The 13,989-nt window shown below is 41.9% G+C and overlaps 1 protein-coding gene across 4 annotated transcripts in view; it reads left to right on the plus strand.

Annotated features, from left to right (window-relative positions):
• Positions 1 to 13,985, plus strand: part of NCOA4 (nuclear receptor coactivator 4) — a 21,897-nt gene extending 7,912 nt beyond the window's left edge. For 2 of the 4 annotated variants that reach the window (XM_040242832.1, XM_040242833.1), the window contains exons 2-10: positions 6,114 to 6,268; positions 7,483 to 7,623; positions 7,803 to 7,891; positions 8,190 to 8,298; positions 8,852 to 8,941; positions 9,428 to 9,574; positions 10,532 to 11,551; positions 11,946 to 12,086; positions 12,433 to 13,985. In XM_040242832.1, the coding sequence (XP_040098766.1) occupies positions 6,128 to 6,268; positions 7,483 to 7,623; positions 7,803 to 7,891; positions 8,190 to 8,298; positions 8,852 to 8,941; positions 9,428 to 9,574; positions 10,532 to 11,551; positions 11,946 to 12,086; positions 12,433 to 12,438 (1,884 nt within the window). In that variant the 5' untranslated portion in view covers positions 6,114 to 6,127 and the 3' untranslated portion in view covers positions 12,439 to 13,985. Of the gene's footprint in view, positions 1 to 75; positions 231 to 6,113; positions 6,269 to 7,482; positions 7,624 to 7,802; positions 7,892 to 8,189; positions 8,299 to 8,851; positions 8,942 to 9,427; positions 9,575 to 10,531; positions 11,552 to 11,945; positions 12,087 to 12,432 lie in introns of those variants that run through there. The other 2 variants (XM_040242835.1, XM_040242834.1) reach the window with 2 other exon arrangements.
• Positions 13,986 to 13,989: the final 4 nt, after the last annotated feature.

The following is a 13,989-nucleotide window of genomic DNA, read 5'->3' on the forward strand; positions in this document are numbered from 1 at the left end:
TGGACCTGGGGGCCTCCCGAGTGGACCTGGGGGCCTCCCGAGTGGACGGAGCCTCCGGCCCCGCCCCGCGGCCGACGTGCGCGCTCCCGCCCGCCTGCGGGGCGCGGCCGCACGCGCTGGCGGGGCGGGGCGCTCTCTGCGGGCCCAGGGACCTTTCTCACCCCGTCCCGGAGAAAGCAAGTGTCCTGCTTGCTGGGCAGCTCGCGCGCCGGGGCCTAGCTGCAGAGGAGGTATGTCCGGCAGCCCAGGGCCGCGGCGGGAGCCCTCCGGATGGGCTCCCCTGGGCGGGCTGGGCATGGGCCCTGCTGTGCGCATGCGTACGGAGCGGTACCGGTACCTGCTCTGAAGCAGCGGACGCGCGGCTGCGGCTTCCCGGGAGGACCAGATGCAGGCTTCTTCGGGCAGTGTGCTCCTAGAAAGTGTTGGGGAGTCTGGAGAGTCGCATGTGTCACTGTTGCTTTTGAACTGGAAATGCCGTACTTGTCACTAGAGGGTGATGACTAATATTGTGGTTCGTTTTCAGTTACTGCTTCGGAAAGTTGATGTGCAGGGATTGGTTGCTTATAGTTACATGTATAAAGGTAGATCTGAATGCAGTACGGTCTGAAGTGTTAAACGAGCTTAAAATATGCTGTCGTGAATTTATTATTCCCTTATTTTGTGCGTTTCTTCAGGCGTTAACCTTTGCTTACATGCTTTAAAAAATTAACAGAATCATCCTGAATTTCAGAAACTGTGGGCTAGGATGAGACACGTATATATAACCTTTGAGTTAATGATTTGTGATATTAAGAAAACCTTTAGTTTTAAAAACTGACGGAAGAAAGAACCCATTAAGGAATGTGTCAGGGTAAAATTGCACGTGGACTATCAGTGTAATTTTTTTCTTGAAAATTAGTACAAATATTCGGATATGTGCTGTCTCATCAGAGATAACCAAATGGACATTAGTATTCTAATTTAGTAATTCACAGAAGATAATAAGTACCTTATGGGTCTTTTAGCAATGATTTAGATGCTAGGAATATAAATGAAAAATGGACATCTTTTTTGGAGAGGAGAGCAATTTGGGAAGGAGTCAAACAGTGAGACCTGGAAGGTGCAGTTAGAAATGATACAAGCCTTCCTTTAGACAGAGGATGCAGAGGGGTTGTAAGATGTGAGGTCAGAGCCCAGGGCTCTTGCTCCTGTCTTTCATGCTTGGAAGTGTTTTGGTTATTCTGAGCCTGTCATGACATGCTGTTTATTTTTGTTAGCATTATCTAAGGAAGAAGGTTATGAAAAATTGTTTTTTTTGAGGATTATGAATGGACTGAGATTCTTAATGGAAGTTGTTCCAGGAGTAACCCATTGGAATGTTGATTTTAACCTCCTGTTGGCAAATAAAAAGAATATATGAGTGATGCACTAAAGGAAGAACAAGCTGGTCGGGAGAGAATTCAGGCCTTGACCCTAGGAACCCTAGTTCTAAACCCGAATCTTCATGTTACGGCTGTGGTGGCCCTTCAGATGGGTCACTTAAGCTCTCTGGGTCTTTGTGGCATCATCAATGTAATGAGAGCAGTCCATCACAGAGATGCCCAAGATTTTTCTAACTTTCAATTGTGGTTAGTGTTGGTCACAAGAGGGTTATAGCTCTTTGGAAATTTTATGGTTAAACCATATGACAAGGACTTAGCTTCATTTGCGGTTTAGTTGCTCAATTATTGTTGCCTGTCCTTTGGATTTCATAACTAGATTTGTGCAGAGTATTGTGCAAATATGGCACATATAGTTTGTGGAACTCTTCTTTGAGGAAAGAAAATGAAAGTTGCTCAGTCGTGTCTGACTCTTTGCGAGTCACAGAGTCATTCCACTCTGTACAGTCCGTGGACTTCTCCAGGCCAGAATCCTGGAGTGGGCAGCCTTTCCCTTCTCCAGGGGATCTTCCCAACCCAGGGATCCAGCCCAGGTATCCCGCATCGCAGAGTCTTTACCAGCTGAGCCACCAGGGAAGCGCTTGCGGGAGTCTTGAGGGAGAAGGGGTGGGGTGTGGGGGTTCTCCGGCAGCAGGAAGGCCTAGTGGGCTGCCCGAGTGGCCAGAGCCTACTTTGAGGAAAGTATGTTTTTCCAGGAGCTTTATTTATGTGAGGAATGTGTGTATTTCTTCCTTGATCTCTTTCCTCCCCCAAAACCTTGAACAGAAACCCTAGGGGTAGGGAAGTTTTAGAAAGCACTTAAACTTTTAACTTGTCTCAAACAAAAACACCCCACACATTTAAGGCAATACTTTTTTTAAGTCAATCCTCTTTTGAAGGTAGTAGGGCAGAAAAGTGTGTGTATACTTAGTATATTAATATACTAGAGGGTTTAGACCACTGAGTTTTTGCCACAAAAACAACTTATGTTTTGCTCTGTTATGTGAGAGAGTAGATGGAGAGCTATGCAAGTACCACACCTGACCACTAAGCCTCTGAGGTAGATCTTGTTATCTTCACGCGTTAATTAGAACATTAGGTTCAAAAAGGGCAGACAGTTAAAGGTCATAGCATTAATTGATGGCTAATTGATTCTGAGTCAGAGCTTTGTCACTTCAGAGCCTTTTCTAGTTTCCGTGCTTCTTTCTATAGTCCAAAGGTAGAGATTCCAGAGGTCCCTATAACTCAGCTAAACCTAATTATAGAAGCAACCAAACATTAAAAAGTGCAGTGTGCAGGGCTTGGGTTAAGCGCCTGGAGGCAGATATTATCTGTTTCTCTTTATTGCAGCACTTTGTATTGATAGCTACTGTTGTCTCCCTTTTTCTAGAGGAAATTGTGGCCAGGAGAAGTTAAGTAACTAGCTCATGGGTCTCAAGGTTGCAGATGTAACTGGAATTCCTGTTTCCCAGGCCTGAGAGTAATCTCTTCAACATCACACTTGCTACACTGGCTCTCCAACCTGAAACAAAGAAATTGTTGAAATTGACTGATATGGACTTAGATAACTCAAACAAGTGTCTCTGAATGTGACAGTTCAAGACTGGCTTCACGTTACTGTGGTTTGAATTCACCTGTGGGGTAGAGTTCTTGATTTCAGCTCTGAGGGTTTCCTCCTCACTGCAGTACAAGAAGACAAACTTGCACAGCTTCTTTCTTGGGATCTAGGCTATGGCAGCTGACCATCCCGTGACTGCGCCACAGGAAGGAGGAGGGTCAGAGCCAAGGGCAGCAGAGGGACAGACGTCCCTGGGCTGGGTGGAAGAGGATGAAGCAGGTTCTTAAAGACCCTTACTCTAACCAGGTGACTGTTTTGAAGGATAAGGCTCCTTTTATTTTGAAAACAAGATGGGTAAATATGTGGCGAAGAATCAGTTTTGTAACTTTGAAATCTCATCCTAATTTGTATCTGTAGCTAATAAGGGGACAATCCAATTTGTGTGTTTTTGCTATATTCTATTCTTGGTAGGCAGCAGGTAGTATTTGTGATTGCTTTGAGAAGGCCTACTTTTCTACATTGTATGCATTTGAGTTTGTTTCCCACATGATCTAGAGCTATGGAGTTTTTTTTAACATTGTTTAATTTAATGTTATCGCTTAAAATGTACACTGCGCCAGGCATTGTGGCATCCCACACAGATGGTGAGGAACTAAGTGGGAAGTGAGGCACGGTGAAAGTTGGTTAATATATTTGAAAGCTGAACATGCTTTCGTGTAACTTACGTGCAAAGTGAAGCAACTTGTGGTGATGAGGTGACATTCTGCTCTCTGACTATGAGCCAGCATTTCACCCACATTTTGCAGGTTCCTACTGTGTGCTCTGAGTGTACACTAAGGGGTGTGTTTAAACAGGGCAGCTTACAGTGAAAATGAAGGTAGCAAAGTCATGTTTTAAGGGGTAAAAAAATCTCCAAGGGGATTTCCTGTCGAATCCAGTTAATGAAGCCCTTCCTTTTTCAGAGATGATTATAGGGAACCAGACTGTGGCAACAAAATAGCAGGGGGAAGTTAGAAAATTTCCTGAATCTTTCTGCTATTTTTAGTGAATCTAGCTCCTGGTCAGGAGTAATTCCGCTGAATTTCTTCTCCCGTTGCCTTGTCTCTGAGGATGGGGAATCTCACTGCATTTGGCTTTTCTTAGATTCTAGCGAGTTAGCCACCTGGCCCTAAACTTCAGCCTGAAGATGCAGCGTAGGCCAAGTTCCTTGCGTCTCACGTGAATTGTCAACCATTTGCAGGACTCGGAGAAGGCAATGGCACCCCACTCCAGTACTCTTGTGTGGAAAATCCCATGGACGGAGGAGCCTGGTAGGCTGCAGTCCATGAGGTCGCTGAGAGTCAGACAAGACTGAGCGACTTCACATTGACTTTTCACTTTATGCATTGGAGAAGGAAATGGTAACCCACTCCAGTACTCTTGCCTGGAGAATCCCAGAGACGGGGGAGCCTGGTGGGCTGCCGTCTGTGGGGTCACACAGAGTCAGACACGACTGAAGCGACTTAGCAGCAGCAGCAGGAGCACGGGGTAGACTGCTGTTCCCCTGAAAGCTGGCTGGCTTCTCTGCAAGGGTCATTTCCTTCAGGATTGTTAGGAAATTTCTTTTATATGTTGCCTCAAATATCTGCAATTAATCCTTCGCTACTCCTTTTGGGTCATTCTGAACAAGTCTTAATTCTATTTGACAGGTCTCCAAATATTTCAGAATAGTAATCTTCTTGCCCCAGAAACTTCTCTTACCTAGACTAAACAGCCTCTCTTCCTGGAGAAGTTTTTCATGGTTTTGAGGCCCCTTTCTTTTTCTTTTTTTCCTAAATGCCTGTTTCTGAAGTTTGTTATTCAGAGGGAAATTTCAAAAGCAATCAGTGTGGAATAGATTAGTCCTGTGGCGAATGTTAGCCTTTCAATATAGTAAGTTTCCCTTGAGATCCAGTGTACTGCTAACTCCTACAAAGCAAGTCCCCATTCTTTTATAAATACTGTATCCTGATGCATATATATGGAAATCTAGAAAAATGGTTCTGAAGAATTTATTTACAGGGCAACCGTGGAGAAACAGACATAGAGAATAGATTCCGGACATGGGGAGAGGGGAGGAGAGGGTGAGATGTATGGAAAGAGTAACATGGAAACTTATACCACCGTATGGAAAACAGACAGCCAACGGGGATTTGCTGTATGGCTCAGGAAATTCAAACAGGGGCTCTGTATCAACCTAGAGGGGTGGGATGAGGAGGGAGATGGGAGGGAGCTTCAAAAGGGAGGGGTTATATGTATACCTGTGGCTGATTAATGTTGAGGTTTGACAGGAAAAATTCTGTAAAGCAATTGTCCTTCAATAAAAAATGAATTTAAATCTCCATTTTTTGAAAAACATTGTTTTCCATTTTGTCCTCCCCCATTCAAGTAAAAACAAAAGCTGCGTTTTGTTTTACAAGATCTGACAGCTCTGTAGAGAGTGTCTTGAAATCTTTTCTTGTCACCACCCCCCCGTTATCTCCAGCTTTAATCTCTCCTGTGTTTTCATCCAGGCAATTAGAGAAAACTGTTGAGTAATTGGGGAAAACAGGGGCATACCTCTAAAAACTTAAGAGACTGGTTTTAATCCATTATCCTCTGAGTACTTTGTAAAACATAATTTTACGATTCAGTTCAGTTGTTCTGTTCCGCCCGTGTCTACTTTGCCCACAAAGGTAGTATACAGCCTTGTCACGGGTCTTACTATTGTCCAAATAAGTCTACAGCATTGCCTTGACGGGTCAGTTTAGTAAAACTACCCAAGAAGGAAGTAACTTTCGACTCTAAGTAAAAAAATTACTTGGAATCCATCTAAGCCCACGGATTCACAGGGGTTAGTGAATCCATGCTGGGCTACTGTGATCACGGCCTCCTTTTTCTCAGTATTTAGAAACCATCTCTGATTTTAGATTTATCCAGGATAGGGCAGGACGACAGTAGTGGTGGGGGCGTGCGGGGTGCAGTGAATAGACAAGTTCTGTTTATTAAGGGTATGCTGTGTGCCAGGTCCTGTGTTGGAAGTAATGTTAAGTAGTCATGAATAGTAACTGGGAGTTGGTTGGATAATCATTTGGGGGAATGATTGCAAGGTGTTTGGTTGTAATTATAGTGCAATTTGGATTTTTTTTTTTCTTTTAAAGGAACAAGGTGCAGAATGAGTGCCTCACAGGACCAGAGTGGCTACCCCGCTAATAGAGAACCCCTTTTGAGGTGTTGTGATGCACGAAGGGACTTGGAGCTTGCTATTGGTGGAGTTCTCCGGGCTGAGCAGCAAATTAAAGATAACTTGCGAGAGGTGTGGTGTATGCTTTTTTTTCCCCTTGTCCGAACTCTTAGCACAGGTCTAGTTAGAGCATAGCCAAGGGATTGGCTTCTCCAAACCAAAAAGGTTTTATCCCATGCCTTGCATCATCTGCCTGAAATGTTGGTGCCTTTGATTCCAAAGGGAAAATGGAGCAGATGTTAGAAGAATCTAGAAATTCTTGTACCACCTTACAGAATCCAGTTTAGCCTGCATTTTTGCTAGCTTCTCTGTGTGGTGGCTGTGCCAAGCACTGCCATCTACTAAAAAGTAGCAAAAGGAATGAGCTCAGCTCATGGAACTGGTCAGTTGTGTTCCTGATGCACAAAGGATGGCACTTGTACACCCTCTACTGTCTTTTGATTTGGTATTGGCATGGCATGATTCTGTAAATGAGTTAGTTGTTAAGAGCAGGCCAAGATGAAATCTGTTCCTTCTGTTGGCCTAACAGCATTCTGTTGGTGAACTGGTAGACCAAGTATTACATGACTGAAATACTATTTTACTATACAGAAAAAGGTGTTTTGAAATACAGTTCCTTATGTGGATTCTCATGGATAATTTATAGCCATTAAGATTTTCTTCCATAGGATTTTTATATTTATCTCTCTTTTGCATCACTGTTGATATTTCCAGAAACATTTAGCTAATAATTTTACGTAAACTGTCTGCCCTCATAGTCCTCTGGCTGTTGACACGTAGTGGTTCGTCTCCACTAAATTGGCCTGCTGTAAATGTGTTGCTTATTCCTAGGGTGAGACAAGGGATAAGGGCTAGCTAGTTACATTCTTGTCTTATTCCACTGATGATTTTGTAAAACTATAGGTTTTCAAATTATGTGGAAAACATAGGGGAATCAGTATTACATGACATATCCTTGTGTTTTCTTTTGACTCCTTTAGGACACCCAAAATAAACCTTATCCTCTTAGGAGGAGGAGTATTGAGGGTTTTAGAGCTTAAAGATGCTTTTATGACTGAAAATCTTAAACTGGGTCCGCGGGGCTTTGATTCTTCCATGGGTGGGCTTTGGGACATTCAACCCTGAAATTATAGGCAAAATTTTAAGTGTGTGCATTTTTCTGGGGAGATCCTCCATACATGTCGTCACTGGATAATCCAAGGATCTGTGACCCCTGAGATTTCAGAACCTTACCATTCTGTGGGAAGCACTGTTCTCTGGTGAAGCTGACGTATTTACGTTCCCAGGTCAAAGCCCAGATTCACAGCTGCATAAGTCGCCACCTGGAATGTCTTCGAAGCCGCGAGGTGTGGCTGTATGAACAGGTAGATCTCATCTATCAGCTTAAAGAGGAGACGCTTCAGCAGCAGGCCCAACAGCTCTACTGGGTAAGACGACTGCAAGGCCATAATATGGTTTCTGGTTTCCAGAGACTGTCTTCTCTGTCTTGAAGCACTAATATAGATAAGATAAAAATCTAATCTCAGTGTTATTTATTATTTGTTAACTTGGATACACTTGGTGATTTTCGTATCATTGTGGCTCTATGATTTCATTTTTCTTCTAGTTACTGGGCCAGTTCAATTGTCTTATTCATCAGCTGGAGTGCACCCAAAACAAAGACCTAGCCAATCAAGTCTCAGCTTGCCTGGAAAGGTAAAGACCCTTCTTGTGTGTTTTGATTTTGGCTCTTTGACTTTGGTGTATTAAAAAGTCACTTTGTAACTCTTTGCATGACTTGGATTTAACTTAGTGTTAAACTTAATGTTTGCTTGATAATATCATCTTGCTTTAAATATTTAATATCATACTTGGTGGTACATGGTTAAGTCATCTATCTTTGGTTGAGTTACTCAACCAAACTTCAAATACTCAGAGTTTGGTTTTTATTTTGGATGAATTTGAAATAGGTATTTCTTTAAAATAGCCAGATTTTGTTTACTTTTTTTTCCAGATTGGGCAGTCTGACCCTCAAACCTGAAGATTCAACTGCTTTACTCTTTGAAGCCGACATAACTGCCCTGCGCCAGGCAATCACCACATTTGGGTCTCTCAAGACCATTGTAAGTAAATGTTCATCTCAGAAGGTTCATAGTGAGCTTCTCAGGTCTGTGGCCTGACACATGGTCTTAAAAATAGCACATTTTCACTATGAAAAGGGACTTTCTTGAGAATTTGGTAAGCTTTAGAAACTTAATGTTCTGATTGCCTTTATAGAGTCTGAGGCTGGTAGTGCTTGGAATGTGTTACTGACTGATTGATTGTCTCTGGAATTCATCTTTGTACCTCTAAATACCTTTGACTTATTTCTTAAGAAATTTATGGCTCGAATGGTCTGTATAGAGTCAAATGGCGTCTCATTTGGGTCTTGTTAGTAGTTGCAGCACCACCAGCTCTGGTGAAGGTTTCTTCTGTGAAGGCAGTTATGTGGCAGATAGAGACTTCTCAGATTCTGTAACTACTTCATAGGCCACTGAATCCAGTGTGAAGAAGATTCATTCTAGTGAGCTGTAACACTTTGCTTAGTACTTTTGAAATTTAGGGATTACAAGTTCACTTTCTTGGTATGAAAGCGTAGTATTAGTAAACACAACTAGTTTGCTTTTTATCTTATAGCAAATTCCTGAGCACCTGATGGCTCATGCTAGCTCCTCAAATTTCGGGTCTGTCTTGGAGAGGAGAGGCTACAGCCCGTTGCCAGAGCAGGTAAAATGTCGTTTTGTTTCTGGTAACTGAGTTATTATTTGGCTTGTATTTCTTTGGGGTTTTGATTATATCACTTTTTTTTTGGGGGGGGCTATCATTTATTTGTAAAAAGGCACGAATGGTAATAAATGAGTTTATACAATTAAATGCTTCCCTTGAGACTGAATGTCAGAAATTTAGAGGTTTTAGATGTGTTCAATAAGAAAGTAATTGTTATCAGTTAGTTCATAAGAAATTATCATTAGCTCTGTGATTGGGTTGGTTCTCTTAGGGATCCTTCTCTTTATCATTTACTTCTGAAGGCAGTGTGAGAAGTGTGAATATAGGGTCCTAAAAGTTTTGAGTTGAGAAGCTGATTTCCAGCTGTACTCTTTGTTTTGTAATTGTGAAAATGGAGGCTTAGGGGAATCATTTGACTTGTGCAGGGTCAAACTTTCTGCTGCGTTTGACATTGCCTTGTTAAGCAGCAAAGTGTTGTGTGATTAGCAGAAGTCGGCATCCAGCGCCACAGCTGCCCCTCTCAGTGAATGGCTCCTTGGAAGCAAACCTGCCGTCGGTCCCCAGGCCCCTAACCTGCCCAGCACCAACCTCCAGGACTGGCTCGACCAGGAGCAGACGGCGGAGGACAGCCAGGTGTGCGCTGCCCCTGCTGGCTCTGACAGACGATGTGGCAGATGGCTAGTGACTGGCTGACAGCATGTCTGGGTTTAGTTCCAGTCTGGGAAACATATATTTTAAAGATGACATTGTATTACAGTAGTGACACCTCCTCACTGTAGAGAAAAAGCTTAGGAAAAAACTATATAAAGAAATACAAGCTCATAACCCCACGTGCAGAAACTACCACTGTAACATTTCGTTCACGCGTACATATACGTGCATGAATATCTGTCATTTAATTTCTTCCATAAAATCCCTCATAATATATAGTATTTCATTGATTGGCTATAAACTTCAGTTTTTCTGAATATAAATAAATTTCTTTTGCATGTCCAGGAGATAATAATTTATATGCATTCTTGATTAGTTCTTTAGGAATGAATTCTTAGAAATTAAATTCCTGTAGTTCTGCAGACCCTTTAAGGCTTTCAATACATACAGTTTGGGTTTCCAGAAAGTCCATACCAGTTTATATACCTTCTTCCCTAAACATCTCTAACAGTGGTAGTCATTTACAAGTTTTTCTCTGAATTTGACACAAAAGAACAATTTTACTTTTTGAGTTTCTTAGGTTACTAAGGAGATTGAGTATTTTTCATTTTTATTAGCCAACTTTGATGACTTCTCTAATCATATTATGACTCATTTTGGTCTTTATTCATAAATGCACATGTAGAAACTACTTGTCTCTTTTCTACAAGATGTGCTATAAATGCTTTCTCCTAGTTTGCCTTTTTTTAACTGCAGAAAATTTAAGTTTTAATATAATTATGTATTTTAATATCTCAGAGAAATCCCATGTCTTTTGGCTATGTATACTTAAACTTAGAAACATTTTGTAGTGTGGTAAATATAAGTAGAACTCTTATCATTGCATTTCAAGGCAGTCATAATATTCTAGCAAAGTAATATTGTGTATTTTTTGTGTAGATGTCTGCTAGAGCCTGCAGTTTCTTGAATAAAGTCTGGGGCAACCTAAAGGGTTTGGAAAACTGGCTCTACAAGAGTCAGCAACAAGAAGTTTCTGAAAAACCAAGTTACCAAAGGTCTATCAGCTGTTCTACTGACAGTTCTTGCTCCGTGGAAATCGAAGTGGTTGAAGACTTGGAGCCTCTTGATCAAGATGAGATGGATCTTTCTGACTGGCTGGTAGCTCCCCAGGAATCCCGTAAGCCTGAGAAGCCCGAGAATGGCGGCTGTGAAGCCACCAGTGAGAAGTTCAAGCTCTTGTTCCAGGTGTTCCAGGAGTCCTACAGCGTGAATGACTGGCTTGTCAAATCCGATTCCTGTACCTACTGTCAGGGTAACCAGCCCAAAGGTGTGGAGATTGAGAACCTGGGCAGTCTGAAATGCCTGAACGACCACTTGGAGGCCAAGAAACCCTTGTCCACTCCCAGCCTGACTACTGAGGATTGGCTTGTCCAGAACCATCAAGACCCATATAAAGTAGAGGAGGTCTGCAAAGCCAATGAGCCCTGTACAAGTTTTGCAGAGTGCATATGTGATGAAAATTGTGAGAAGGAAGCTCTGTGTAAATGGCTTCTGAAGAAAGAAGGAAAGGATAAAAATGGTATGCCTGTGGAACCAAAGCCTGGACCTGAGAAACGTAAAGATTCCCTGGACCTGTGGCTCTCTCCATCCAGAAGAGAGGCAGCAGAGCAAGCTAAGGCACCCAAGGCAAGGGCTTCTAGAATTGCTGATTCCTTCCAAGTCATAAGGGACACTCCCTTGTCAGAGTGGCTCATGACCCCCTCACACAAAGAAGGATGTCCCAACAAGGAAGTGCCTCTTACCGAGGACAGGGCTGGCAAACAAAAGCCTCCAAGCCCCTTGGCCACTGCCTGGTGTCCCTTTAACACAGCTGACTGGGTCTTGCCAGGAAAGAAGACAGGAAATCTTAGCCAGTTATCCTCAGGAGAGGACAAGTGGCTACTTCGAAAGAAGGCCAAGGTGAGCCAAGAACTTAAAAAAGCACCATTTGAAGTATATTCAGTAGATTTTTATTTTCTTAATCCCAGAGCTTGCAAATAAATGGACCAGATCCTTAACTATCTTAACTGTTAAATGCAGCTTAAGTATTAATTTTGGTGCCATGTTAGCAACGGAATGGAACATTTATGATTATTCATACTGGTTTGTATTTTCTATGCCCCAAATCCGCATCTGGCCTATTTATTGCAATTTATGGAAAAATTAGGGGCAGAGAAAATATTTGGCACTTTTGCTCTGTTACTAGTGTGCCCAACGTTCGTATCATTCTTTATAGACACTAGACCAGAAGATGAATTGTTGGTATCATGCCTCCCAGCTGTCATGTAGCAACCCACCCTTTGTCTTGTTGCAGGAAGTATTACTTAATTCACCCCTACAGGAGGAACACAACTTTCCCCCAGACCGTTACGGCCTCCCAGCAGTTTGTGATCTCTTTGCCTGTATGCAGCTGAAAGTTGATAAAGAAAAGTGGTTGTATCGAACTCCTCTACAGGTTGGTATATGCCGCTAGTGCAAATAGTACAATTCTGGCTGCTTATGATTTGTCTTATATATGAATTCCGTTTGCTCACCAGACTGTATTTCTGTTAATGGTTTGTTTGTGTATTAGGTGAGGTGGGAAAAGAGAGATCATAGAAACTTCATGTTTCACTTGAACTTGCTTCATGAAATAACTGGGACATACTTGAAAGTAACCTTTCCAGATGATGTAGCTGTCAGAATTTTTGGAGCCTGTGTGGTTTCTAATAGCTTATTGAGAAAGAGCTTTAAAGTGGGAAGACATTTGCTTTTAATCTTACAGTGAAGTGACTTTTTATGTGGACTTTTTTTTTTTACAGATGTGAAGGAATCGAGTACTAGTCAACCAAATTTTCTGCAGATTATCACAAATCCATGAGCTGAGTGACTGTGGCTTGCGAAATCATTGTCCCTGGGTCTGATGTAGTTCCTTTCCTCCCCAATTTCAAACTAGTGAAGAGAAATTAGTCATCAAATTATGAATTACTGTGGAAAAGAAAAAGGTGATTTGTTGATGCTGAGGTGATTCAGGTTCTTTCTTACAGAAGTATTAATTCACCCCTGTGCTAGAAATGCATCTTCGTGGGTAGGTCTTTCTCGTAAGCCTCCATGGCTCCTTAGATTGGGTGGTTATTAGAAGTACATTAAAACACTGTAGTTTTAAGAATGAAATAGTTCTATAATCAAAGTGTGTTGATGTATTCTAAAGCTAGTAAAAAATTGCCTTTTGATTGGCGGTCTTTGGATGCTTCCCTTATCCTGGGTTTTCTTCCATTAATGGTGAATTTTCTATTTAATTAATATTCTATTGTATTTTACATCATTAACCTTGCCAATATAGTGGTTTTTTCTTACCAAAACACTTATTGAAAGTCTTGGCAATTTTTGACGTTTATCACAAAACATTTTAGCGTAGGTGCCAGATTCTACATTATTTTTCTCCTTTTGAGAGACATGCAGATTTTGCAAGATCTGTCTTTATTTCCTTCTCTAAATGTTATTATGAAAGAACATCTCTTTCAGAAGGGCTCCGTATTGCTTGAAGACTATGTTCAGAGTAGTTCTAGTCTCTTCCAAAATATTCTGAAGAACTACAGGCAGCAGAGCCCCAGTGCTGACTAATCAAAAAGCGAAGTATGTTGGAAATGTACTTGAACTATTCACTATTCTAAGTGTTATTGGTGCATCCTGTGTAAATGGAAGCTGAACTTGACACCTGGTGCTTTTAACTAGGCATAAATGAAACGTCCGCTCACTGCAAGCATAGCATACCTATACCTCTAAGAAAAGTATAATGCAGTGACATTTTAGGGAATAGGAAGTTTTGAACACTTGTGCCTTGGGGTGTTTATTGAAGCTTTATGAAAACTATCGATGTTTCCTTAGTATCTTAAAGTTATGTCCGTGCTTTAAAAAGTTTCTCTATAGGACAGAGGTGGTGTTTATACCATGTTTTAAAATTCTCTAAAATGAGACATCTTAGCTGCTTTCCACTTTTAAACTATTAAGCCACTCAACTTGCCTGTTACTGGAAGTCTTTGAAGTCTGTGACGTGGTCACCTGGAAAAGCCCCCTGGGGGAAACATCACGGTCCCACCCGGTGCCACTGCCGGACAGGTGCACTAGAGCTCTTACCACAGCGGAAAGGAGCCCGTTACTTTTTAGTTCTTCCAGACGCCATTTAGAACTTTAAAGGTGGTGGGTGAAAACTTAAGCAGCTTTTCCATTATCTTAGGTTGCAGGAAACTGTAGTTGAGGTTTAACAGGCTGTGTCTCCCTAAATTAACATTAATCACTATGCTGAGTATCTAAACCATTCTTTCGCATTGATGCATTTTGTATCTGCCTCCATTCATTAAAAGCGTAACACCCATATA

Source organism: Oryx dammah, unplaced genomic scaffold, assembly GCF_014754425.2.
Source record: "Oryx dammah isolate SB20612 unplaced genomic scaffold, SCBI_Odam_1.1 HiC_scaffold_6, whole genome shotgun sequence".
Lineage (NCBI taxonomy): Eukaryota > Metazoa > Chordata > Mammalia > Artiodactyla > Bovidae > Oryx > Oryx dammah.